The sequence below is a fragment of the Mugil cephalus genome, chromosome 1 (assembly GCF_022458985.1).
Source record: "Mugil cephalus isolate CIBA_MC_2020 chromosome 1, CIBA_Mcephalus_1.1, whole genome shotgun sequence".
Classification (NCBI taxonomy): Eukaryota; Metazoa; Chordata; class Actinopteri; order Mugiliformes; family Mugilidae; genus Mugil; species Mugil cephalus.
In genome coordinates, this window is record NC_061770.1 from 9127734 (window position 1) to 9152753 (window position 25020).

The 25020-nt window shown below is 44.9% G+C and overlaps 1 protein-coding gene across 2 annotated transcripts; it reads left to right on the plus strand.

The window, feature by feature from the left end:
- The first annotated feature begins 285 nt into the window (after nucleotides 1-285).
- On the plus strand, nucleotides 286-23059 carry dvl1a (dishevelled segment polarity protein 1a). Of its 2 annotated transcripts, XM_047610134.1 has the most exons (15): nucleotides 286-754; nucleotides 5304-5373; nucleotides 7796-7917; nucleotides 10372-10490; nucleotides 14393-14531; nucleotides 15994-16087; nucleotides 16229-16298; nucleotides 16411-16550; nucleotides 17085-17161; nucleotides 17490-17557; nucleotides 17756-17833; nucleotides 17911-18045; nucleotides 18572-18739; nucleotides 18834-19049; nucleotides 20988-23059. In XM_047610134.1, the coding sequence occupies exons 1-15, from the start codon at nucleotides 585-587 to the stop codon at nucleotides 21506-21508; spliced, it is 2187 nt and encodes a 728-aa protein (XP_047466090.1). In that variant the 5' UTR covers nucleotides 286-584; the 3' UTR covers nucleotides 21509-23059. The 2 variants fall into 2 exon arrangements, with proteins under 2 accessions (XP_047466090.1, XP_047466122.1); XM_047610166.1 differs by lacking the exons at nucleotides 286-754; nucleotides 5304-5373; nucleotides 7796-7917; nucleotides 10372-10490 and adding an exon at nucleotides 13571-13989.
- The last annotated feature ends 1961 nt before the right edge of the window (nucleotides 23060-25020 follow it).

Sequence of the window (25020 nt, forward strand, 5' to 3'; positions counted from 1 at the left end):
TGCATATTAACACACACATATATATATATATAATGAGATGATAATAGGTTGTAACTGTTTTGCGCATTAATAACAGGCGATCGGTGTCATAATAAAAGAAAGAAAGCACTGTGTAGTCTTAATTGGGCCACTGCAGCTCCTCTTTGTTCCACGGCCTGACTTACAGTACACGTACAGTATGAATGTGTTGTATAAGCCGGGCACATGGGCCTGCGCAGACACAGCCCAGACACACCACTAGATGACAGCACTGTCTAACCAATTAGCTACCTTGTGAGAAATATAGCAATATTCCCAACTACTCCATATCGCAAGGATGTGGACTGTCCCTTCCTGTTTTAGTGCCGAGAGAGCCACCGTACCGACGCACACCGGAGCAGGAATACAGACGCTCGCGACGCGATTATGTGTGGATTTTCGCCGTGTTTGTCCAACACACGGAGCCGTATTTTCCGTCGCGGTTTTAGGTATTAGGGAATGCTGTTATGTTATTCTCCGGGTAGCTGGTAACATAGCAGGCCTGTTTATTGCGCTGCCAACCCTTGTTCCTTTCCTGTGTCAATGATTGTCCTCCCCTTACTCTCATGGCGGAGACTAAAATAATATATCACATAGACGAGGAGGAGACTCCTTATCTGGTCAAGCTGTCGGTTTCTCCGGAGAAAGTCACCTTAGCGGATTTTAAAAATGTCCTCAACAATCGGCCGGTCAATAGCTACAAATTCTTTTTCAAATCGATGGACCAGGATTTCGGGTAAGTGGCCGACGTCGCTGCTAATTATTATTATTGTTATTACTATTAATACTATTAGCTTGTCCGTGTGGCTGCTGTTCGCTGCGGTGTGTGTTTTGACAGGCCCCGATTGGCAACGCGAAAACGATAGTGGCTGCAGCGTTGTTACATGTGTGCAAACTACAGTGCCATGTCTTGTCTCCACGCTCCTGGCACCTGCTCATTATTGCTGTGCGCAGTGGAGGAGACACACGAGTGTTTGAAGTGATACCAGATCCGTCCAGAGCCCTAATGACGCAGCCCTGCATGTATTACACAGATCCAGACCCCCGCTCCTCTTATTAATGCCAGCCCATGAACCATGTGGAATAGAAATGTCAGAGCCATGTGGACAAAGCGTATGTGCCCTCGGGTTTCATAATGTTTGGTTTTCTTTCGGCCACCATGTGCTCGGGCAATTGTAGCATGTGTTTTTTCTAGTCATTGTCAGGCCTATTGGTGGCCATTTGGAAAATAATGAACGGCCCACACGTAGGAAGTTATGTTTCTTCCCAACACAATGGACTGCAGGTCAGTCTCAGGGGAATATGCAAAGCACATGCCGGTTATTATGGCTGTGCCTCATCTTATCACTTTTTTAATTGCCTCTGAGCTGTTAGTCCTTTAAACAAGCACGCCCTCTTTATACCTTTGTTCTTCTGATTAACAGTGTGATATATATTGTTTTGTTGCAGTATCGTAGGGCACACCGATTGTAAATGTTGTAAAACCCTGTGGGTTACACAGTGCATTGTGGCAATTGTTTGCCTTGTCATCTCATCCAGTAATCCAGTTATTTTTGAGAGAGAGAAAACAAACGATTAAACCTACTGGAATATTTGAATCGCTGATTAAATTTTAGGATGTTACAACCAAAATAGTAGATCTAATACCACGGAACGTGCCTTGAAATGTGTACACATGCAGTAAAATGTGTGTTTTCTGTAACTCATTCTCTTTATTCTGCCTCAGAAAGCCACTCCTGTTACCTCCCGACCTCCACTGGATGCTTCTATTTGTAATCCCACCCTTATTTAGGAGTTACGCCGGGTCTACAGGGCTCCTCGGCTCTCTTGGTCAGCGAGATCTGCTTGTATCGGGCCTCTGCTGAGGCTGACATATTTGTGTCGGTGCCTGTTCTCATTCCAGTCCGAGCAGTCATACAATGGCCCACGTACATTAATATCTGGCGCTGTAATCGCCAGCATGATTGGAGGAAATGCAGTCGCAGGCAGCGTCTATAGAGCCAGACGTCATACATTTCCACTGCAGCCTGACCTTGTGGGGGAAACTGGCTCTTCCTGGTGGCAGGCTAGGCTTGGTGCACCGCTTTGTCCCCGGCCCTGGCTTCCTGCCTGTCTTGCACTTCAGGCCGGGCCGCTTGCTGGGCCTCAGGTGATCGACAAGCAGATTATGGAAACAAACAAAGCATGTTTGCTCTCTCCACATGGATACATGACTCCAGGTTGCAGAACACACTGCTATGAGAGCTAATCGCTCCTGCGTGTGCATCAACAAAGCATGTTAAATTACATTGTGAGCTGGACAGTGCGACTGCTCACACATAGCTGTTACACACATATTGTAGGGGCATCTCCCCCAAGCATTCCTGCCTTTGAGTTACGGCTGAATATTCAGGCTCTGTCAGTGCCGTATGGTATTGGCACAGTATGGAAGCGAATCCAGTCAAAGGCACAGAGGAAAGCTTTGTGGTAGCCATGGCTGGCTGTACTGCATAGACACAGACAGTATGGCTGCTGGAGAATTAGCAGTGGAGGAATAAGAGTGCTGAGCAGAGAGGGAAAACATCAAATCCCTTGCAGTTATAGACAGTGTTTGAAATGTAAATGAGCAGTCAGAGCAAGGTTCTCTGTAGTAGACCCCCTGTTGTGCAGAAAAAAACAGCCATTTTCTTACGGGATTTCTGGACTACATTTGTGCCGGCCATATCAGCTCTTTAACCAGTGGCCACACAAATTTGATAAACGGTTCACCCGGCGAACGCCTCAGCTCACCGCGGTGAACATGCCACTTCAGTTCCCTTTGGATTTGCACGGTAAACACGGAACCGTTGCCGTAGCATCTCCGCTCAGACAACAGAGCGCGGCGAATTCACTGATGAGCATTTCCTGCGCACATTTCATACTTAAGTCGTGTTTTTCCACAGTGATATTCATTCAGTCATCAATATTCATAAGACAGGAAGCTAATGGAGGCTGGGTTGTTTTGAAACAACCGACTTGGCTTTTTCTTCGGAGACTTCAAGGTGATGATACAGGGTTTTGTCTTTGCCACTGGTGGCGGTGAGCGGGTTTGAGACCTCACTATAATGCAAGTCACAGAGGCACTCTGGAGCTGAGGAAGCAGCCAAGCTGAAGGTCTGAAAGAAACAGTCTTGTTTGTGCCTCGGAAATAAGGGGCTGGCAGGGGGATCTTTCTTCTGCCGGGAGAGTGATGCTAAGCCTCTGTAGTTAGAGGACAAAAATCTGCAGCCTCTTGCACAAATGCACTCCTGCCTCTCCTTCGCTTGCTTTTGCTATCCGTGGATCGTGGCACATTTAAAGGTTATACTGCACTTTGGTATCATGGCACCTACAGCAACACTCCTACTGTGATAATGATTATATAATATTTGTCATAATGTCTCACCTCAACTTATGATGCTCAGCTCTCGACGTGGTTAAAGCTAAATTAACCTGTTTTCTAAGTGAGACTATTCACCAACTTGTTTGATTGCAAATATTTTGCTTCCCTGTTGTCACTATCATTAGCGTCGGCCTACCAAAGCCTTTGGACTTTCTGCCCGGTGTTTGCTGGCTTCTTTTGCCTCTGGTTTTCTAGTTTAGGCTGCGACTTACCCAGCCCTCCGCTGCCCTCCGCTGTCTCAAAGCATAAACAAACACGTCTAATCTTCCCCAGCTACACAAATATCTCCAGCGGCGGAATATTCCGCGTTCACCGGGGTAAATCTTGTGTCATTATCCTGTGAAATCTGTTAAGATCTATTTAAGCTGTCAGCTCTAAGAAGCCAGATCCGTGACAGCGGCCCACACCACTCGCACGCCTCTCAGGGTTTATGACGTGCGCGTACGTGCGTACTTGTTAAAAGTTCAGGAGTTGAACTGGTCCCGATATCAGATGGTAACTGTCAAAAAAAGACGTCATCTGTTATGATTTGAATAGTTTTCTGTTGGTTTCACTTCTTCCACCAGAGACGGATAAATTCTTTATAGGTGTATTTTGCGCGGCGCTTCTCTCAGAAACTGCTGGATTGGTCATCTGCGTGGGTGGATCTCATTCCTGCAAGACTTCAGGAAAAAGCGTGGTCATATTTTATTTGTGAAGACCACTCCCACATCCTCGCAAGTCACCTTACAGCTGCTCAGGCCGCTTAAGAGAGGATGCGAACACTTCCTACCTAAAAAGCAGCCGGCGGACTCAGCCTTCACCTCCCTCCCCTTTTTCCTCCCCGAGGAGGAACATGCCACAGCAGCAGACTCCGTGGTCGTCAGTCCCAGCCACAGGGCTGCGTTATCTCTGTCCACCACTCCCAGCAACGCGGCTCCCACAGCAGCAGCGTGCACAAAAAAACACAACTGGCTCGGCTAATCGTTTCAGTAGCAGGGAAGTTTTGCCAAACGACAATTGAGGAAAAAAAGCCATGAAGTGTCTGTCAGAGACACCCCTGCCTGAAATCTGCTTAGGATTTCCTGCTGCTCTCAAGTCGTGCCTCTCCCTTTTCATGCGCCGTGTTCAAAGGCAAGACGCTAATATGAGATCTCCACAGGCTTTCGGAAACGCTTGTATTAATTCTGGGAAAAGGCATTGCGGGAAAACAAACAGCATAAATGAATGGCTGTGTCTGGTGAGTGTAAGGTGCTCGGCCCCTGGTCTTGATCTTTGTGACACGAGCCTAGCAGGTGTGGTGACGGGCCGCTGCTCAACTGGGTCTCGGGAGGTCAAAGGGCAACAGGGAGGTATTTCTGTTGGGAATTTACGGCCAAAGGAGAACACACTGAAGGAGGATCTCACAGATCACTCTATTAATACACACTCCTGTGCCTTGACTCCCTGTTGTCGCAGCTATCTATCTATCTACCTACCTATCTATCTATCTGTCTGTCCATCTGTCTATCTATCTACATTCACACCTGTCCAGTCAAAGGTTCACACCCATTCATTACTGATTTATAGTCCTGTCCTTGCCAAGTTGATGCGTCCTTATCGCATCACCCTTGTGCCGACTATAACGGGTGGTGCAGCCCTGATGCCCATGAATCACTGATAGAGACGCCGACTGTCGCTGGCATCCCCGCTGCTCTTTAAGCTGAGCCCCGCTAGCAAGGGTTCAAAGCTGATTGAAAGCAATGTGGAAAATGTGACTTTCAAAGCATGAATGTCGCTCAGTATGAGCCAGCAATTCAGGAAAGGAAAGAGTTTCCAGGCTGTGCGGCGCTGTGTTTTTTCGAGCTGACTCCGACTCCTACTGCTGGTCAGTTAGTCTGACTGTATCCGTCTGCTTTCTCCCCAGGGTTGTCAAAGAAGAGATTTCCGATGACAATGCCAAGCTGCCGTGCTTCAACGGCAGGGTGGTGTCCTGGGTAAGTGAGATAGATGGTGCACCCGTGCTGCCCCTCTCTGCTGGCCGCCTGCCCGTTTGCAGCCTTAGCTTCAACCAAAGATATGCAGGACACTCGTAGATCAAGTGAATGTAGCCGTGTAACACCTCCTTGATTCAGCTGTGCCGTGAAAGGTCTGTTACAAAGATGCAATCGGATTTAACTCACGAATAAAACGAGAAGTATCGTCTACTGTATGTATCTGATGCCCTGTTACTCTACTGACCTATGTAACATTAGTTGTTTTTAATATTTAAGTATGTCCAATCAAACCTGTCTGTCTTTATTAGTGGAGGATTTATATGTTAATCATTGCTCTGGCATACAGGGCAGGTCAATTCAGTCAGGTCTGTAAATATTGATCTAAAACTAAGAGCGAGGATGTATGAATTAGTTTTTCAGGCTTTATTTTCAGGTTGTATTTTATCTGCTTGGTGGCTTTCTGTCTGTTGAACTGAAACGTGTGTTGTACTTTATTGATTTCTTTGTTTTCTTGCCTTCCTCCACAGGGAGGTCAGAGGTCAGAGTGGGCCGCACAGTGTGGGCTGTAGACTTGTTTGCGGCTGCCTAGTTCCATAACATTTAATCAGCGGTGATGGTCACTGACAACAGGGCTGGAAGCTTTTACTTAAAATTTAAACAGGGTCTCACTATACAGTGTTGTTTTGAAAACCCAGCTTGTTCTCATCTGTGCACCTTTGTTATTCATCTGATTTTAGTTTTTAAATCAGATCCCTATATATTATCGTTTGTAATAGGGTCAGATTTAAGCACAGGTGATTTACAAAGCTTGCATAAAAATTCTGCAGTATTTCTGGTGCAACTTCACACGTTACCAAGGTGGATAGAGGAGGGAAAGAAACTGTAGAAAGGTCAAGACTCCAGTCAGCGCCCCCTCTATGGAACCGCTTAATTAGAAGTCTAGTTAAGTCTAATAAAACTGTTCCATATACTACAAGTGTTACTGGAGTCTTAACATTTCCAGAATCATGAGGATCTTAAAGGAGGATCAGGACTTAAAAAAAAATAAAATTCTCATTTGATTAACAGACTCTTTTCAGGTAAATTTTCTGTTGGTCAGTTAAATGACTTGCAGCTCAATTGTACTTTAATAAAGAGAAGCGTATTTTTGCCTTATTAGGTTTATTTAGGCCACTTAATGTAATTATGAGTCCTTATTAATGAAACGCATCAGCGGCACCAGCCTCAGTTTTACTTTCGGATATGGAAATTTGCGGTCTTGCCACACTTGATTAGCATTTCTCTCTATTCCCTGTGGTGGCTGTTCTGACTACTCCTGTATGAGTACGACAGCTGAAGTGACAAGCATGGGCTCACAATGTAGGATGCGAAACAACCGCATACTTCCTAACAGAGCTTGTAATTAAAATTAGACTTATTCATTTTAGAATCATTAGAATAGTTTTCTATAAATATCCACACACATATACAGTAATACTGATATACTGATTAATATGCACTGTAAAAAAGTTTAATAAATATAAACATCTAATTTGTTAATGTTATTAAACTCGAACCTCAGCTTAGCCAAGATGGTTGTTAAACTGAGGCTCAGAATTTAAGATCCATTTTATATTAAACTGAAGTTGTTTTTAAAGAGGGCGAATTGGTATTGGGGCGTACTTGTGTTATATTGAGCTGAACTGTGTGTATTTTATTGCTGAGTTTCATCTCTGACTAGTTTGCATGCGTTTGGTTCAATCCTAAAAGGTTTCCTTACTATATTTTATGAAGCTGTTTTCTATCAAACAAAAAATGCAAGGACCAGAAACAATCTGCTCACACATGAGATGTTTCAGATAGAAAACCAGTCTACATGCAATGAAAGGCACAGAGGGTGGACTGCAGCAGTACTTTGAAGTCGAACAAAAAAAAAAAAGAAACTTCGCTCCCGGGCTTCATTTAAGAATCTCGTGACACCACGATGACACCCATGAATCCCAAAGCTCGCATTAGAATAATCATCGCCCATGCGGCTGTTAGTCTTTCTGCTGCTGCCTGCTGTAACTTCCATTATTTCGGCTCAGATGAAAAAGCTGGGTCATTGTACATCCTCCTTTGTACTGACACTCCACTGAGTGAAAGCAATATGGTCTTTTAAGTTTCTATGTGGCTCGCAGTGTTTCTCAAGCTGTTTATGCATAGCCACTAGTCGTCTGGAGGCCTCTCTGCAGCATCTCTTTTCATAGCCTTTCCCCATGTCTGCGTGTTCGCAGGAAGTGTCTGACTCTGAATTTCTCGTAGTTTATTTGTCTCCACACTGCAGAGACAACAAAATCATACAATAACGAATACAGATCGTGTTTATCGTGCAACTAAATGTTTATTTTTGTGTGTGCGTGTGTGTTTCTCTCTGATCCGTAATGAATATTTCCCGTCTCAGTTGGTCCTGGCAGAGAGTGCACACTCTGATGGGGGATCTCAGTGTGCAGAGAGCCATCCGGAGCTCCCCCCTCCCCTGGAGAGAACAGGGGGCATCGGAGACTCTCGTCCTCCCTCCTTCCAGTAAGTAGGCTGATTGCCTCTTGTCATTTATGCACAATTGCACTTGCACACGCAGGCAGATGTATTAAAGCACGCGGTCCTGCGCGCTGGGCCATATTTGCCGGCCCAAATGTGGAGGGATTCGTCATCATGGGCTCATATGGGAAGTGTAGGAGGCTGATACTCTGGTGTGTTAATATAGCGTGAAGTACGTGCTAAAGCTTGAGTGTAGCTTAAGTGTAGGAGCGTGTGTTTCCCCCTTGTGTGTGTGTGTGTGTGTGTGTGTCTCCCCTCCCTCGCATGTAACCACAGAGTGAGGCGTTAGCTCGCTCATCTATGTAAACATGATGCGTAGTGCTGCTTATTCTTGAAATAGCCTTCGCAGCATAAACATCTCCAGGCGAGTAGTGGCACTCACTGTGGCTCATTGTGTTCAGTCACTCAGAGCATTCATCCATACGCAGCTAATAAAGGCGCACGTGGCCCCAAAACACATCGGTGCTTAAAAGCTCAGAAATCTTGTGGCCTGGCCGTGGTTACCTGAGCCCACACTTTCACATAAAACTGGCAGATTAGAAAATACCCCTGCACTTGCTGGAGAGAAGTCCCCCCTGCTAAATATAGCTCCAAGGGCCGGGGGCAGCAGAGGCTAGGGTTGTTGCCATTGCAGCTCTAGAGCAATATGGCTGAGGCTCTATATTGAGAACATGCAATCTGTCATGTCTCAGTGTATCTCTTTATCCAGTGTTTGACATCTCAGCTCGCTTTTGCCCTCTATGGGCTGTTGCCTGCTGTTTGGCTGTCAGCTGTCCTGATGATTTTATTGTTCCCAGCCAGCTTTGGCTGCTGCCACCTTGTGGCGCAAACAGGCATCGTGCCAGCTCCCTTGCCCCACGTCATTTCCCCCCGCCCCCTCCCACACTCTTCCTTTCTCTTTCCCCCTTTGAGTCAGGCGGGCAGTTCTTTCTCTCAGAAACGGCGTGGTGAACTCCCTATAGCAAACCGCCTCTCCTCCTGTAATGAATCCAGTCTTCCACCCTTTACCGTTCCCTGTAAATAGCCCGAATATTATTACCACTTCATTCTCTCTTTGTGCCGTATTCATGCATTTCATGTGTGTGAACAGCTCCATTTGATGAGCACGCAGAATAGGTGTTTTGGGCTGAGAATGGACACATCTGATGTGCCTCTGCCTGGTAATCCGGATTAACAGACATTAAAAGCGCCCATCTCCATTTCCCAAGAGGGAGGGGGTGGCGAGTGGCAGCAGCGAGGAGGGGAGGGGGGTTGGTAGGTGCGAGGATTAAAAGGGGGTGGCATTTGTTCACAGCTGCAGCCTAGTGTTGTGGATAATCTCCCCCGGATCAGCGGATCCGCCGGCCGGCTGGTCAGCAGCCACCGCCGCATCGATCGCTTTCTCATCCATTCCAATAGGAAACGCAACCAGAGCGCTCATCTTGAGTTCCTATTTGCATACATGCGCCGACCTGTGCTGGTGAAGCCGGGCCCAGGTGCGCCCATTAGTCGCAGAAGCGTGTGCGCACGCCCCATTGAACACTTTATCCCGCTGAGTGAACATCGCAGACGCGGCGTCCCGGCTGCACTTGTGCGTGTTTTAATTTGCATCGATCATCCGCACATGGTCACTGGGCGGCGTGAGAACGTTCTCCGTAAAAGAGGCCGGGGGGATGTTAGTTTGCCCCTTTTGTTGTCATACATTATGAATATGACACTGTTTGTACACGGGCACTTCCAGTTGCATTAAAGCGTGAAGGTAAGTGTGATTATCTATGCAGGTGTAACGTACGTCTTGCACTGATGACTAAGTGCGTGTGACAGACTGACAGGGTTGAGTAGAGCTCTCACCAGCTTCAGGTTTCCTCGGAGCCTTGTGGCTGGGTAAGTCTCTTAACCCTGGCGCCTGAGGCCACGGCGTCTCCGGCCCTCTGACAGAATAACAATCCGCCCGCCAGCCCCCTCCAGAACCCCCAGACTCCTCCCAGACCCCACGTACACAGGTCGGCTCATTGCTCAGCCCACACCTGATCTACCACTTCTCACTTTTTATGCGATCTCTCCCAATCGCGCTCCAGGCACCATCTGGGCTCTTTCAATGGGTCTCATTAATGCCAGTATTGTCCAGCATGGCTCACTCTCAGGGTATCTGGTCATTAATGACACTTAGCGAAAAATACATCACATACCACGGAACAATGAAACTCCTACTTTGGCCGGGGGGGTTGAATTTGAAACGATATGAGTTGCATGTTCCCCTGAGGTTGAAAGGCAGGCAAACAGATATCATAACAGACAGACGTATATCGTAGCAGGGGATTATCTTCAGGAGTGTTGGTCGCAGGCTAGCTGGAGAATTAATTCAAAACACTTTCTGAGAGAGGGGAGGAGCGGGCGTGTGTTTTGTACATCATTACGTCTCCCGGCTGCAGTTTCCCTGTGTGTGTGTGTGTGTTGCAGCGCCAATGCGGTGAGCAGTCGCGACGGCCTGGACACAGAGACGGGCACAGAGTCTCTCCTGAGCCACCGCAGAGAGCGGGAGAGGGAGCGCGCGCGGAGGAGAGCGAGAGAAACCGAACGTGAGTATTATCAGCCAGGAGCAGATGGATTCTGAGAACGCCGTCACCTTGTCATTTGGGTACCGCTTCGTTTAATGGCACACACGAATCACTCACATGAAAGGCAGACAGACAACAGACGTGCATGAACACAAGGCCCCCCGAGGATCCAACTTTTGCATGTCGAAATTCAGCCTTGTCAACTCAAGAAACACGCAGACAGAGGGTGTATACGTTTACTGTCTGTTGCGTTTTCGGGAATTTACCGTCTTTCCCAATAATCGTCCTTCCTCTGCTTTATCTGTGTGCATCAGGTTTATTGTCAGAGGGTTTTCATCATGTCGGATGATTACACCCTGTCGAAGGACACTAGTGTTTTGCGAAATATCAGAAGACAGTCTGTCAAAGCCATTGTTGCACTATAAATACAGCCAGCTACAGTCTGTCAGGAACCGGATCGTCATTGTAAAAGCCCCTGAAAACTACAAATGCAAACATTTTACTTTTTGACATTCAACCCACAGATGCTGTTATTACATCCACTTCAGAAGGAGAGGTTGCTAAAAACTGCTCTCCTTTACAGGGTCGTTGTTTTTAAAACGGGCTGCTGCCAGGTAAAACCCTGTGTCATTCGTGTCCACATAAGGGAACAGGGAATATTAGCGCTGCAGGAAAAGGGTGTGTTTGATATGAAAATAATCACAGATATTTTGAGACAACCGCTTGCGTTCTATTTCTGTCTCGCACAGACATTTTGGTTGCTTGATTTTATGACAGGAAGTATTAAACCAGGAGCCTCTAATGCTCACAGTCTGCCGTTATTTTTAGCCAAAATAAAAAAAAGACAAAAAAAAAAACGGTTATCTCTCTCTCTGTGTCTCTCTTGCTCTTGTCCTCTCTTCACAGCAAACCTGGCTCTCCGCATCCCGCGCTCCAGGCTTATTAAACAAACACTCATTAATTTATGTGCTACAATTAGTATCGCAGAACAAAGCGTCAGGTTGGGGCTGCAGGAAGAGGCTGCAACTGTCTCACATAGCTGGAAACAGATTTCGCCGTATCTTAGCAGACTAACTGCACAAGCAGATCCAGGGATTTTATCACACTCGGGTGCATCTTATGATGGTGCTCTTGCCTTGGCACAAGATGTAGTGCAGCTGCAGCTAAAAGCAAACTGAACATCTGTTGTTTTGCGAGCGAGAAGCAGAAATCTTGCCTCCGTCCCCTGCTCTGTATTGACCTGAACACAAATCACACATTATTTTAGAGACGACAGGCATTAGAGAATTACTTAAGGATCACCTCATGGATCCTTGTTGCGAGAGCACGTAGTCTCTCATTCTCTCTGCTTGCCTTGCATCTGGTAGCCTGTTGTTTGTTAGCTCTAATTAAGGGGAAACGACCGGGGGAGTTGCGTGAGCTCCTCACGGTGTACCAGCAATTTTGTGGCTCATAAATTTGGCGAGTGCCACTGAAATGTAATTCAGTTTGGCTCGGTCGCATAGCTGGGATGTAAAGACGCATAAAAGAGGAAGCACGCCTCTGCCTCACTGCCTGCAGCATCATCCTGCGCAGGAATTCCCCTGTCACCTTATACCCACGCTTCAAATGGTTCTGTCTCTATGTGAGCGCTGGCTGTTTTTACAGTAATCAGTTAAAGGGTTCAAACCTGGTAAACATATCCCTCCTTACTTTCTGTCAGTGCTGTAGAATCTGAGGATGAATAATGCAGCAGGTGAGATTTTAGGAGGGTGAACAGATGTAAGACCCAGAGGGCAGTCAGGAGTTATGGGATATGATCTTTTTCAAGACGGCCAGGTGCTCTACACGTCAGAGTCGTGTAAGAGAAGACTGCAGTGTAAAGTTGTAAAATTGTACATGAGAGCATTTGGTACCTTAAAAAGATTAAAACAAACATTATGCTGTTCGGAGCTGTCAGGATTTCAAGGTTAGGGTCAGAGTAGATAAAGCTAAGCCGTTGCACTTATGCTTGTATTTACGCAGTACGTGCACACACAAAACAGCTGGTGAGCTTACACTGTCTTCTGGTTGAAATAGTATCTTTGTAAAAGAACATACAGGCTTTTAACCTTCTGAGACCCCGTGTCCTCATATGGGGACACTTTTGTCTGCCATGCACTGGTAGCGAAGGGTCAATACACAAGTTTATTTACGCTTATTAATTTTTCTAGTTTGATATGTGATGCAAAGTTAACACATTCACAAGTACTCGTTTGAGGACATTGGGATTTCATCCTTTCCAGTTCTGCTTTTGCATTGTTTCATACTTCTTATGTCCTACCAATCCCAAATACCTAAAGATGTTAACCCTATCTTAAAATTCCAAACAAATACTTGTGTCACGGGAGGTTAATGACCTGATGGTGTTTTCACTCAAGCAAGAGAGGGAAGAGGACAGAACATCATCTCAAATCCCATGTTAATTCCCTCTCTCTCTCTCTCTCTCTCTCTCTCCGTGTGTGTTGGAGAATGCTGATATTTGATTGGTCCCAGACAGATTAGCAGTCATTCTATAGTTGCATGCCATGGGAGGGATGAATGGAGGGAGGGAGCAGGCAATACTTTGTCCTCACTGTCAGCTCATTTTCTCTGTGCATCGGCTGAAGGCACACTGCCGTCTGTGGTGAGAGGGATTTGTCGTGTTATGTCCTTTGATGGTATTCTGACGTGTGGTACAGGTGTTTTCATTTAGCCAGTTAGATTAGTGCAGATTTGTTTTCTCTCATGTCAGTGTTAGCGTGGGAATATTACTGGAAGTATGTTAGTTTTGTCACGAGGAGACGTTTTTATTTGCTCGTCGTGAGCTTTTCTAAACAGATTCTTGTTTCATCAGAAATTAATATTGATTGTTTGTCTATCTAAGCATCATAGTTAACAAAAATGAAACAAAATTTGCATTTGCTTAAACCCCAGTTAACCATCAACAACTTTTGAAAAGGTGAAGCTTGTTTTGTGTTCAAAATTTCAAATGTTCGGCCAATAAGTGACTTTGCTGTTGAGTTGTAGCACTCTTGTTTCCTTGTGTGCCACTCTTCATTGAGTATCTTTATGCCTCTATTGTAGATAAGCTGTGAAGCCCGTCAGCAGCCAGCTGGTGGGCCGAGACTGTCTGGAGCTCAGGCTGCCTTTTAGAGAGCGACTAGCACAGACGGAGCAGAGCACAAAGACACAGACTTGCAGTCTGGCTTGGTGAACCCGCGCACTTGTTTTTTTGTTTGTTTTGTTTTCTCTGGTGGCGGTCCTTAAAGTGTAGGAGGAAACATGTTTCAGTGAATTCTGACAGTGGATGTCACGTCCCTCTGCTGCTTGAGGGTTCATGCGCCGTAGCTCAGCTTTCATTAGAGCACCTTCTGGGCGGAGCTGGCGATGGGAGCTACTACATTGCTGGAATGTTTTGCTTGCTCTTGGCGAATACACTGGCTACCACGCCCTCTTCGCCTTATGAGGCCTTTCCGGCCAATCCGCTGTTACCCTGATAGAGCACCGCCTCGCTGCCAATGTACGTATGGAGGTGGACGGCGTAGTCGCACTCTGTTGGTGAATTTTTGCAGAACTTTGAACTGTAGGGGCACTGTTTTAATATGTATTCCTTTTTCTAACTTTCAGAGCGCTGTACAGTAATTGTTAATTTATGTCAATCCATCTACTGTACCCACTGCTGCTTTTCACTTCACGCTTTCATTAACGTCACCCTCCTCCTGAGATAAGACACATCAGACCCTCTGTGTTATTTCTGCCACTTTTGCTCAGATAACTATGATATTTCTTTTTTCCATTTCTGCCACTCACGCTGACTTTCCTGCCCTCCCGATTGCTTCCTCCCATTCTGACTTGTCTCCACTATAAGAAACATGACCTTGTGCCTGACTCGTTGCTGCTCTGCTCTCTCTCTCTCTCTACAGTCCCTCGCATCAACGGTCACTCTAAATCAGAGCGCACTGCAAGGGACTCGGCCATGGGTTACGACAGTGCCTCAGTAATGAGCAGCGAGCTGGAGTCCAGCTCGTTTGTTGACAGCGAGGAAGATGAGGATGCTAGCAGGTAACACACTTCCTCACATCATAATGTGTGTACAGCGTGTGCCACTCGCTTCAGTCAGTAGCTTTACAGTTCATAAAAGACAGCGAGGCTCACGGCGGTTCAGTCCCTGGCACTTGCGCTTGCATGTGTGCCTATATATGTGGCCAAAGTGTCCTTGAACAAGACATGAACCCTGAGTTGTTCCCAGGGCTTGGCACAGGTGAATGTGTGTGCGCTGGTGTGGACGTGTTATTCTGAGTGTAAAGCGCTTTTAGTACAAATAAGTAGAAAAGCATGATATAAATATAAAATATATAAAATATAGATATAAAACCAAATTTACCATTTACTCAGTTGGACCGGTTAAATGCAGAGAACAATGTATGTGTACCAACATACATGGCTAATAAAGTATTTTATTTTACATTTATGGTGTTTTAACCAACAGCAATGCAGGTTGCAACTTATTAATTAACTAGCGCGTACAAAAGTGTGTATTACATGAAGGGGTTGTACTGACTAGTCAACTAGTAGAATCTACTGCTGTGCCATGACGCTTTTAACAGGAAGTTGACCAGTTGCTGGTGACAATAACAGCACAAACGGTGACAGGCCAAGAGCCCAGTCAGTGATTGCAGCAAACTAGCAGCAGTTGAAGTCGTTCAAGCCCTAATTACATACTGGTTTAAATGCTGTATATGTTCTGTTTGCCAGCATCACTGGCTTACAACAGTTTACAAAACATCTATAATATGCATATGGTATTAAACTTGCAGAACTGCAAACCTTAACTTGCTACATTACTATTTTGTTTTGCTGTATTGTAAAATTGCACTGCACTGTATTTCAAATGTTTTTATATAGTGTCGACAAGCTTTATCCGCTTATACAGTTTTAAGTGAAATAGAAAAACCAACTGGAACATGTGTACGTGAAGAATTAACTAAAGTAAAATCAAAATATACAGGAAATGTCTTTAGTTTTATTCTTTGTATTTCCAATCGGCTTTGTTAACACAAGCCTGAGGAGGCCCTGGATTATTAGTCATAGAGACTGGGACGTCCACATGACTCTGAACACTGTTGTGTTTTTCAAATCTACTCCTGACAAAAATTTTTAAAAAATTATAGTGAAAAAAAAAGAAAATGTGTTACGCATATTGATTTAAATACCTGTAGAGTACATACACGATGCCAATAACTTTAATAAAATTTCAATAAACCTACACTATAATATAAATATATACAAGAAATGTATTTACATTTTCTGTAGTAGGCCTTGTGTTGTGTGTATTATCAATGTGAATTTCTTAAATATTGCCCCTGACAAATACCCCACCATAATAAAATAAAAAATTTAACTAAACTCAAATGAGCTTAGCCACTCTGTAATCTAACTGTACTAAGCAGAACTGGAAATAAAGCATAAGCTCACCTGCGACTTTTTTCTCATTCTCATTTCTCTCCATTCTTCCGTGTTTCAGGCTCAGTAGCTCCACAGAACAGAGTTCTTCTTCACAGCTCATGCGCAGACACAAGCGGCGCAGACGGAGGCACAAAGTGGCCAAAATAGACCGGGTATGCCCTTCTAGGAGACATCACTGCCTCTGCTGTAATTGACATTGACGCTGGGCGTGAGAAATAGATGAGAGAGCTAATTAATATGGACTTTATGCCACTTTTGTTTGCAACTTGCTCAGTGTCTTCCTTACTTTCCAGTCTTCGTCCTTCAGCAGTATCACAGACTCCACTATGAGCCTCAACATCATCACCGTCACTCTCAACATGGGTAACCCTGATGCTACGACAGCTATTTCTTTGTCAGAATCAAGTATAAAATGAATATTATTATTCGTCAAACACTTTTTTTAATCTCTCATTCTCTGCTTTCTCCCTGACAGAGAAGTACAACTTTCTGGGTATCAGTATTGTCGGTCAGAGTAACGACCGGGGAGACGGTGGCATTTACATCGGCTCCATCATGAAGGGAGGAGCTGTAGCTGCTGATGGCAGAATAGAACCCGGAGACATGCTCCTCCAGGTACTTTTTTTTTCTTTTACAAATCATAGTTATATGTTCCATAGACATTTGACATTTTTGCAGTAAATATCTGTGCGTGGTTGAACAAGACTATCTCTGCCGTTGATGTCAGAGCCAACGCGTGGAGAGATTACTGTACATCTGTCTGAGGTTGCGGCTTATTAATAACCACAGACTTCTGTTACTAGATTGTTATGTCAGCGTTCTGCCTCTCCTTTTCCTTCCTGTAATTGCCATCTTTTGATCTGTGTCTGGCACAGCCGTGGGCCTACACCCACGATAAAACACACGATGACTGATTGCAATTAGAAGTTGCCTCAGCGTTAACAGTATAGGCTTCTTTATGGTTGTTTATCCCTCAGGAAACTGGATTTGCAGAGATCTGAATGAATAAAAGCACTAAGAAACGAATGTGTGCATTAAACATGTGTAAACACATCTGACGGTGCTGCAGAGCTTAGAGAGTCGGTGTGACAGGTACATGTACAGTATATAAAGGCCTAATTACATAGATCGTTTCGTGTGTTAAACCAGGTGAATGATGTCAACTTTGAGAACATGAGCAATGACGACGCGGTGAGGATCCTCAGAGAGATTGTATCCAAAACTGGGTAAGAACATGAAACTAACTCAATAGCCCATCTACTGATCATGGTGTTTAGTGCAGTCTTTGCTGTAGAAGATGATCACAATGAGAGTATAACATAAATGTTGTAATGAAACGGGAAGTTATATGCTCCTTCTCATTTCTTATTCACATGGCTCACCATGTGTATGACCGTGTGTATGACTTATTCATAATGATGCCTCTTAGTGATGTTGTTGACTTGTACTGAACACTGTGAACACAGTGAAAACACTGACTTGATCTGTGCAGATAACATTCATAACCGAGCCCATTTAAATGATTGAATTATTGTTTTGTATGTTCTTCTTCAGTCCTATTAGTCTTACTGTTGCCAAATGTTGGGACCCGTCTCCACGAAGTTACTTCACCATCCCCCGCGGTAAGACGGACACTAGTGCTATATTCAGTTCACCTGAATACATGACGCTCCTCAGCTAGTTCATGATTTATCAAATCAATCCTTCCTTTATTTTGTTAGGCACAGTGTAACTGAGGTCATGTCCCTAGGGGAGATTGAACCAGGGTACAATGTTTGGGTTGTATGATACGTCATATGTTGTTTGTTTCATTTGATCAGCTGAGCCAGTGAGACCCATTGACCCTGCAGCTTGGATTTCACACACCACAGCCCTGACAGGACCTTACCCACACTATGGTAATTACAAATTACTAATTATGTTACATTTAAATGTTCTTGAATGTTAATATTTCATCTCAAACTCTCCATTTCAGAATTTGATGACTTACCTCTGTCTGTAAGCAAAACAGACATGGCCACCATCGTCAAGGTGATGCAGCTGCCTGACTCAGGCCTAGAGATTCGGGACAGGATGTGGTTGAAGATCACAATTGCCAATGCTGTCATCGGTGAGAGAATCTGTGCAAAGAAAAACTTACTGCAGACATAGATTTGAGCTTTTTTTGCAGCGGCATTGCAGACAAGATGCAGACCTGCACGATCCGTGCTCTGTGTTTGCTGCTCTAAACCGTGGTGCTGTGTGTGAGCAATAGTAATACCTATGTTTTTGAGTCATTCGTTTAAGAGCGCAAGGTTAAACTACAAGTATGAAAATAATGAACTATAATTTCTAGAAATGACAGCCAGTAATCACGAAAGCTCTTATCAGGTTCATCCAGTCATATCTCTGAAGCACTTTCTATACAATTTAAACAAAAAAAACAAAAATCTTCTTCTTTTTTTTTTTTTACTTTTTAACCACACAGTCTTGAAAACATAGTTTTGAGAAGTTGTTGCAGCACTGTGCTGCACGGCTAACTGTAGTCTCTGTGGTCACTGTGTAGTTGTTGCAGCATCACCGGTATTTTTTAGCATCTGTTCGACACATCAGAGCTGGCGCCTACATGTCCGTGTGTGTGTCTGCTGCTGTGTCAGGTGCTGACGTGGTGGACTGGCTCTACTCCAGAGTAGAAGGATTCAAAGACCGACGGGACGCGAGGAAGTACGCGAGCAGTCTGCTGAAACACGGTTATCTGAGGCACACCGTCAACAAGATCACGTTCTCCGAACAGTGCTACTACACCTTTGGGGACCTCTGCCAAAGTACAGCCATTTCTCACGGTGCATTAAAGACTCACATATATACCTCGATAGTCGATAAATGTCTCCTTCTCTGGTTCTGTTTTCTCTCATCAAGACATGGCGTCGCTCAATTTAAATGAAGGATCCAGTGGCGGAGGCTCTGAGCAGGACACTTTGGCACCGCTACCTCCCACCAACAATCCCTGGCCTCTGGGCGGGCAGCCATTCCCCTACCCTCCTTTCCCCTCTGCGCCCCCCAGCTTCCCACCAGGATACTCAGACCCATGCCACAGTTTCCACAGTGGGAGTGCGGGCAGCCAGCACAGCGAGGGTAAGCGAGGAGGAGGGGCGAGAAGAGTATTTGAGTTTTCCATCAGCCTATCATTAATCAGTGCTATGATTTGACTCAACATGCGACATGACGTTAGCTAAACCTGCCGGCAGACGATTTCAGTATTAACAAGTGTCTGACTCATGCTAATGCAAAAAAAAAAAAAAAGTTGACATTCGATTGCATTTCTCATAATGAAGTGTGTGTGTTCTAAAACGCGTCCTGTATTGTCAAGGTCAATCATGAGCATCTTGAGTCATGCAGCGGACAGCTCTGCAGTACTGGGTGTGTACACAAACAGAAAATCTGATCAGTCACGGGATCATAAATCACCAGCTTGAAATGATCAATACCAAATCCATCCCTCTTCATCCGTCTTGAATGATTTTCATTTTCAATCAGAGTGCGATGGTGCTGCATGATTTTTGATATCTGCATTGAAGGAGAGTGGAGAGTTAGGGGGCGTTTTAGTTAAACAGGTGGCGGTGATAGCGTCGTTGCATTATACAGTATTTTAAATCAGACAGCCGTGAGGGATATGGGTGAATTATTTTACGTGTTGTCATCTATCAGTCTAAGTTTCATAGTTCTGAGTGATTCATCGTGACATTGCCATGTCTTGCTTTCAGCCAGTTGTCATTCTTTCAGTTGGTTCATTTGTAACGTTTGGTAGGTCAGCGATAATAGTCTTTTGGAGCTTTCAGCTTAGGACAAGGGTTTTATGGATAATGATGTGTCTGCCTGCTTGTTCCAGTGAGTGCATGTGTGCATTTTTAGGGGTAGTTTCGTCGCTTTTTTTTTTTTTTATTTATCTGGATGTTAAGAAACGAAGCAGTAACAGTGGCAGAGGCAGCTGAGTACGTTAGGTAGTGTGGGAAAAAAAGCCTGGGATGGGAGGTGTGTGTAATCCTGTTGTTCCCTCTGTTTCTGCTGGGCAACGGTAGACTGAAGGAGGAGGTAGTCCCAGGACACTGGGGGAACCGGTAAGCCTGCTAACCCCCTCACCTCCTCTGCCGCTCTCTCTTTGCTCTCTCTCTATCTTTCCATTATGTCCCTCCTCTTTTTCTCCTGTGCTCAACGTTCTCCACTTACCATGCTGTAGCTTTAAGGTTGTTTTTTTTTTTATTCCCCCCTCCGCCCGTCCCATGATTTTTTTCTTTGTCCATGTGTACTCTGTGTGTGTGTGGCTCTCTTGACAGTTGATTCTCCCTCTCTGCACCTCTGGGCATGCATTTATACTTTGCTGGGAGGTGCATGATGCAGGATGATCACTCTGAGGCTTGTGCTATCATTCCCACCAGCAGGGGGCGATCATGCACCACTTTACCCAGTACTGTTTGGGCTTATTGCGAAAGGAGGTGGAATGTTTGATTTTGCAATACTGTGGTACACCTTCATCAGTATGAGGCATAAGTGTGTAACGCCGCACTGACGTGTCTGACCTATTCTGAATGCCTGAATGCAAAACCGATAACGTGAACAAAGATTTATTCTTTGATAACTACAATGTGCTGCGTAGCTGTCCTTCTGGTCCAGGTGTATCATGTTTACATTCATAATCTGTGAATGTTTCGGTGTTTGAATGAACAGTAGATGAAGCCTGTAATAGTAGTTGCTGGGGTGGAACTTGGGGGAGAAACTTTTGAGATAATCATGTTTGCCCTTGACCGATGACTCCCGCTAGACTGCACAAAAATATCCGGTCACACTTTAAACAAAGTGCAGTAAGGTATTTAACAGCATTAATGTATAACCCAAGACATCTGTCGTAGTCCACGAAGGATTTATTTTTAAGCTGTTGTTTAACGTGTGACCTTTGTCTCCGTGTTAATCAGTAGCAAAACTATCGGGTTCTAAATCGGCGCCAACTGATGGTCTGCTGTGTGAACGTACTGTGGAAGGTCACACTGAAATGCCTGTTTGTGTTCTCCTCACCAGGAAGCCGAAGCAGCGGATCCAACCCCAGCGCAGGCAAAGGTAGACGCTCTTCCCCGCAGGAGAAGGGTCAGAGGTCGACGTGCAGTGAGTCAGAGCCGGGCGTCCGCGGAGGAAGGCGCGGTGACAGATCCGCCAGCCAAATGAGCCATCACAGCCACGCCATCTCCAGTCACAGCCATGCCCGATCAGGTCTCAGCCACAGTCATTCGCACAGGGGCCACGCTCTTTCGCAGAACAACCACCCCTCCTTCACCTACAGCCACACCCCCTTCACGCAACCGGGGCCGGGCTCCTGCGCGCAGAGCGAGCGAAGCCATGCCTCCTCCTACGGACCCCCGGGCTTGCCTCCCCCTTATTGTCTGGCCCGTCTGGCCCCAAAGACCTCAGTCAGCAGTAGCACGCCCCCCGGAGCCCCTCCTGGGAGAGAGTTAGCAGCCGTACCTCCGGAGCTCACCGCCAGTCGCCAGTCCTTCCAGCATGCTATGGGCAATCCCTGTGAGTTCTTTGTTGACATCATGTGACAGGACAGTGCCTTTAAAACTCAGTGAGCACAATACAATTCTCCCTGAACCCACTCACACCCTTCTCTTTTTCCTCTCAGTCTGTTGACCATCTCCAAGTTCAGAATGTAGACACTGACTGGGCTTCTCGATGGTCCCCTGCTGTCTGTCTATTTGTCTGATGTCCAAGCAAAGGAATACATGCAGCAAGAGCACAAAAGGAAGGAGTCCCCCCTCACACACGAGCACGGTTCCTCTGGCAGAAAACCCGCTTTTGTACCGAAGTGACGTGTATAGTTTGTGAAATGTGAGTGGTATTCAGTGCGGTGATTTCTTTAAAGCTGCCACGCAGACATTCTCTGGAGTGTGTAACTCTACCTAGGATATTTTCTGTTCGGCAAGACCTTTAAGCTGGCGGGGCCTGGATCTCAATCCCCCAGACCCAGCCCGACATCCACGCCCTGCACTAAGGAACTTGTTGGGCCCACAACTGGGCCTACAACTTAAGACTGGATCTCCTGACTCATATCTGTGTGTACTGACAAAATTTAGCTCATCACATCAAAACCCTGGTCCCTTACGTTGTGGCGTTGCCACTGGTTCATTCGAGCTCTTATTTGCCAACTAACTAAACTACTGATCTTGATCAGTTCATGACATGTGGATTTCAGCTTCATGAGGGAGGCCCTGTAGTCAGCCACCAGTTTAACTCGGCTGCATATTGCATGACTGTCTCAGCTGCTTTAAAGAAATGTTATTAATTCATTTTGTTTAAAGTATTACCATTTCTGGAGGGAGGAGGTCAACTCTTGCCAATGTTCTAAAGGAAGAATCCGTACACTGGATGATTTTTGTGAAGTTATTTATGTGATTATGTTGCATTGGTGGTGTCATATTTTGTCTACCGTGGCTGACTAACAGACAATCAGACATTGTGAATCAGTGGCAAGTTTCCACCGTCATAGCTGTGCTTTGTCGAATGTATCATTGTTCCTGCCGGTGATTGGACCCCGACATGTCGTAACACTTTGGTTGAAACACATTTAAGCAGGAAAAATCAACGCGACTGCTGACAGCGGGCAACCACTGCAGCTGAGAAAGGTAAACTCTTTGAGAGTTTGACGAGATGAACGAGTTCGCTGAAAGCATCGGGTCGACTCCTTTGTTGCGAATGTGAGCGTCGTTAAAAGTCAAGTGTGATAAACGCCAAAGCCTCACAACGTGTGGTGAATATTTCTTTATAGTAGTGGAGCTGTCTTTGGTGGCAGTTTTTGTGAGATCAGATGCTTCTCATTTTATGAATTCAAAGTGACTTCAAGGGGAATTCTGGCCTTCAGATCACCTTGCAAAACAATGGCATGTTGTAGCTAACTAAAACGTGACTACAAGAGGGAAATAACACACACACTAGTTTTTTTGAGCACTTTCCCATTTTGTCTTTCCCTTCCTTTAGTATGAAACACTGTTTGCAATCAAAGCTTTCTCTTTAATTTTGTTTCTTTGAAAAAGAAGAATAAATTGTACATAGAAATTTATTATATATATGAATAAAAATATATATGTTCAAACGTGTGTCTGTGCTTGTGTATGTGTGTATTGTGGATATTAGCAGAGGGAATAATTGGCATTTCAAGCGGGCGAATGACAAAGTCAAGTGGCTGGTTATTTTTTTAAGGCATATCAAGAGGTGTAAACGACAACAGTTCAATTTCAAAGTAAGACATGACCACAACAAAATGTGTGTCATATATACACAACATTTGCGCTGACAGTTCACAGTTAACACCCCTCAGTGGAACTTCCAAGCACCAGCGATGCTTGTACTTTCCAAGTGGGCTGATTTACTTTCAAAAGGCTTTCAACTCCAAGCACTCATACAGACCCTCAGTCTGCTTGACCCACCAACCACAGACAGACAGGGTTGGATGACGCTACCCACCCACCTCCGCGTGCACAAGAGCATGAGTTATAAGAAGTATGTCCAGGAAGGAAGGAAGGAAGTGATGTCAGAGCTTTGTGATCCCCTCGCTCACACAGGCGGTTTACAAACTACTCAAATAAAGCGGCAGCGCCCAGAAGAGCGTAGCACGATCTGTGATCACGTTTTACATTCCTAATATAGCTCATTAGATAAAGTGAAAACATCTATTCTAAGACTACTTGGGTCACAATTAACATCAGTTGCATTTTAACTGTTTCTGGGGCCTATGTCAGCCTACATGCAAATACACACACGTTTACCAGCAGAATTGTTGCACTACTTACCGAACAAGTCAAATGTATTTCCCAAGTCAGTATGTTAATTGAGATATTGGGGGTTTACTATGTTTCATAGCTGAAATTCTAGAGGGAGGTTGAAGGGTAAGTGTGGGAGGTGTTTCTGATCCGAGGGTGCGTTGGCCGATGAGGTGTTGACTCCTGACATCACAGTCTCATGCGTATACTCTTAAAGGACACACACCACAACAGTAGGCTGATTATGATGCGTTAGAATGTCAAAGGCGACACCGGCCAAATGTCACTTCGATTATGATGTATGACTCAGCATGCAGAGGTTGTGATGCAGTTTTCATGCAGTTTATGATGAAATTGGGAGTGAGAATGAGCTGCGTCATAACGTAAATATGACTGACTACGATGCAGTAAGAAGTCACCGGCCTCCTCATCATTAATCTGCAAATTCCCCCATCTTCCAGAAGTAAAAGCACTTACAGTAAGGAAACACTAGTTCCCTTTTCAGAGGAAATAAATCCATTTAATTTGTACTGGAAGTAAATTACTAACCCATATTGAAAAATGATTATCCTTTGGTGGTCTCACTTTCATTTTAGTACAGTGAGGTATTCATGTAGCCCTTTTTAATTTCAGTTTTGATGTCTCTCAGGACAATATGACCTATGATTAGTCACTGGACACATCATAGCAATAGCAGGTGATCTACAATGAAGGGACTTTACTTAGAAAAATGAACAAAGTAGAAAACAACAACCCCTCCCCCCAAAATCAGTGTGCCTCAGCCAAGCGTGTGACTCTTGTCATGAGTAAATCATTCTGACTCATCAGCTCGAGTTAAGAGTCCATTAAGAGTGACCCTTAATTCTAAATAGTCTTAATAACACCATTTCTTTCACTACAATAAGCTTTTCCTACTGCTCCTCTCTATAGTGCTTTTTTAAAGTGTTTATAAGTCTGTTTTGTGGTTTCTATTTTTTTTGTGGCGTTGTGTGTTCAACATATCCCCTGTGGTGGGGGTAGTTCAATTTACACACATGCAGGAAAGTCCCCTCTCACATTAACATCACCTCTAGTGCCTGTTGACCAGACTTAATCAAATAAGAATAAGTAAAAATAAAATGGGTCTGGAAAGTTCACGATTTAAAATATAGATTTTTATTTATTTATTTTCATAAATATTGGGCTCTGCGCACCCACGAATGACATCTCACTTTACAATTCATGGGTTTAGTAACATAAACAGCTTGAAAAGAGGAACAAACTCTATAAAAAAAAGTCCCTTAAACTTTGTTGTGTAA

What these genes read in the sequence shown, in the direction of transcription:
- dvl1a (XM_047610134.1), top strand. Translation starts at nt 585, where the DNA reads ATGGCGGAGACTAAAATAATATATCACATAGACGAGGAGGAGACTCCT. An exon ending in GAAGATGAGGATGCTAGCAG is followed by an intron (nt 14,532 to 15,993) that starts GTAACACACTTC and finishes TCCGTGTTTCAG; the next exon opens with GCTCAGTAGCTCCACAGAAC. An exon ending in GAGATTGTATCCAAAACTGG is followed by an intron (nt 17,162 to 17,489) that starts GTAAGAACATGA and finishes GTTCTTCTTCAG; the next exon opens with TCCTATTAGTCTTACTGTTG.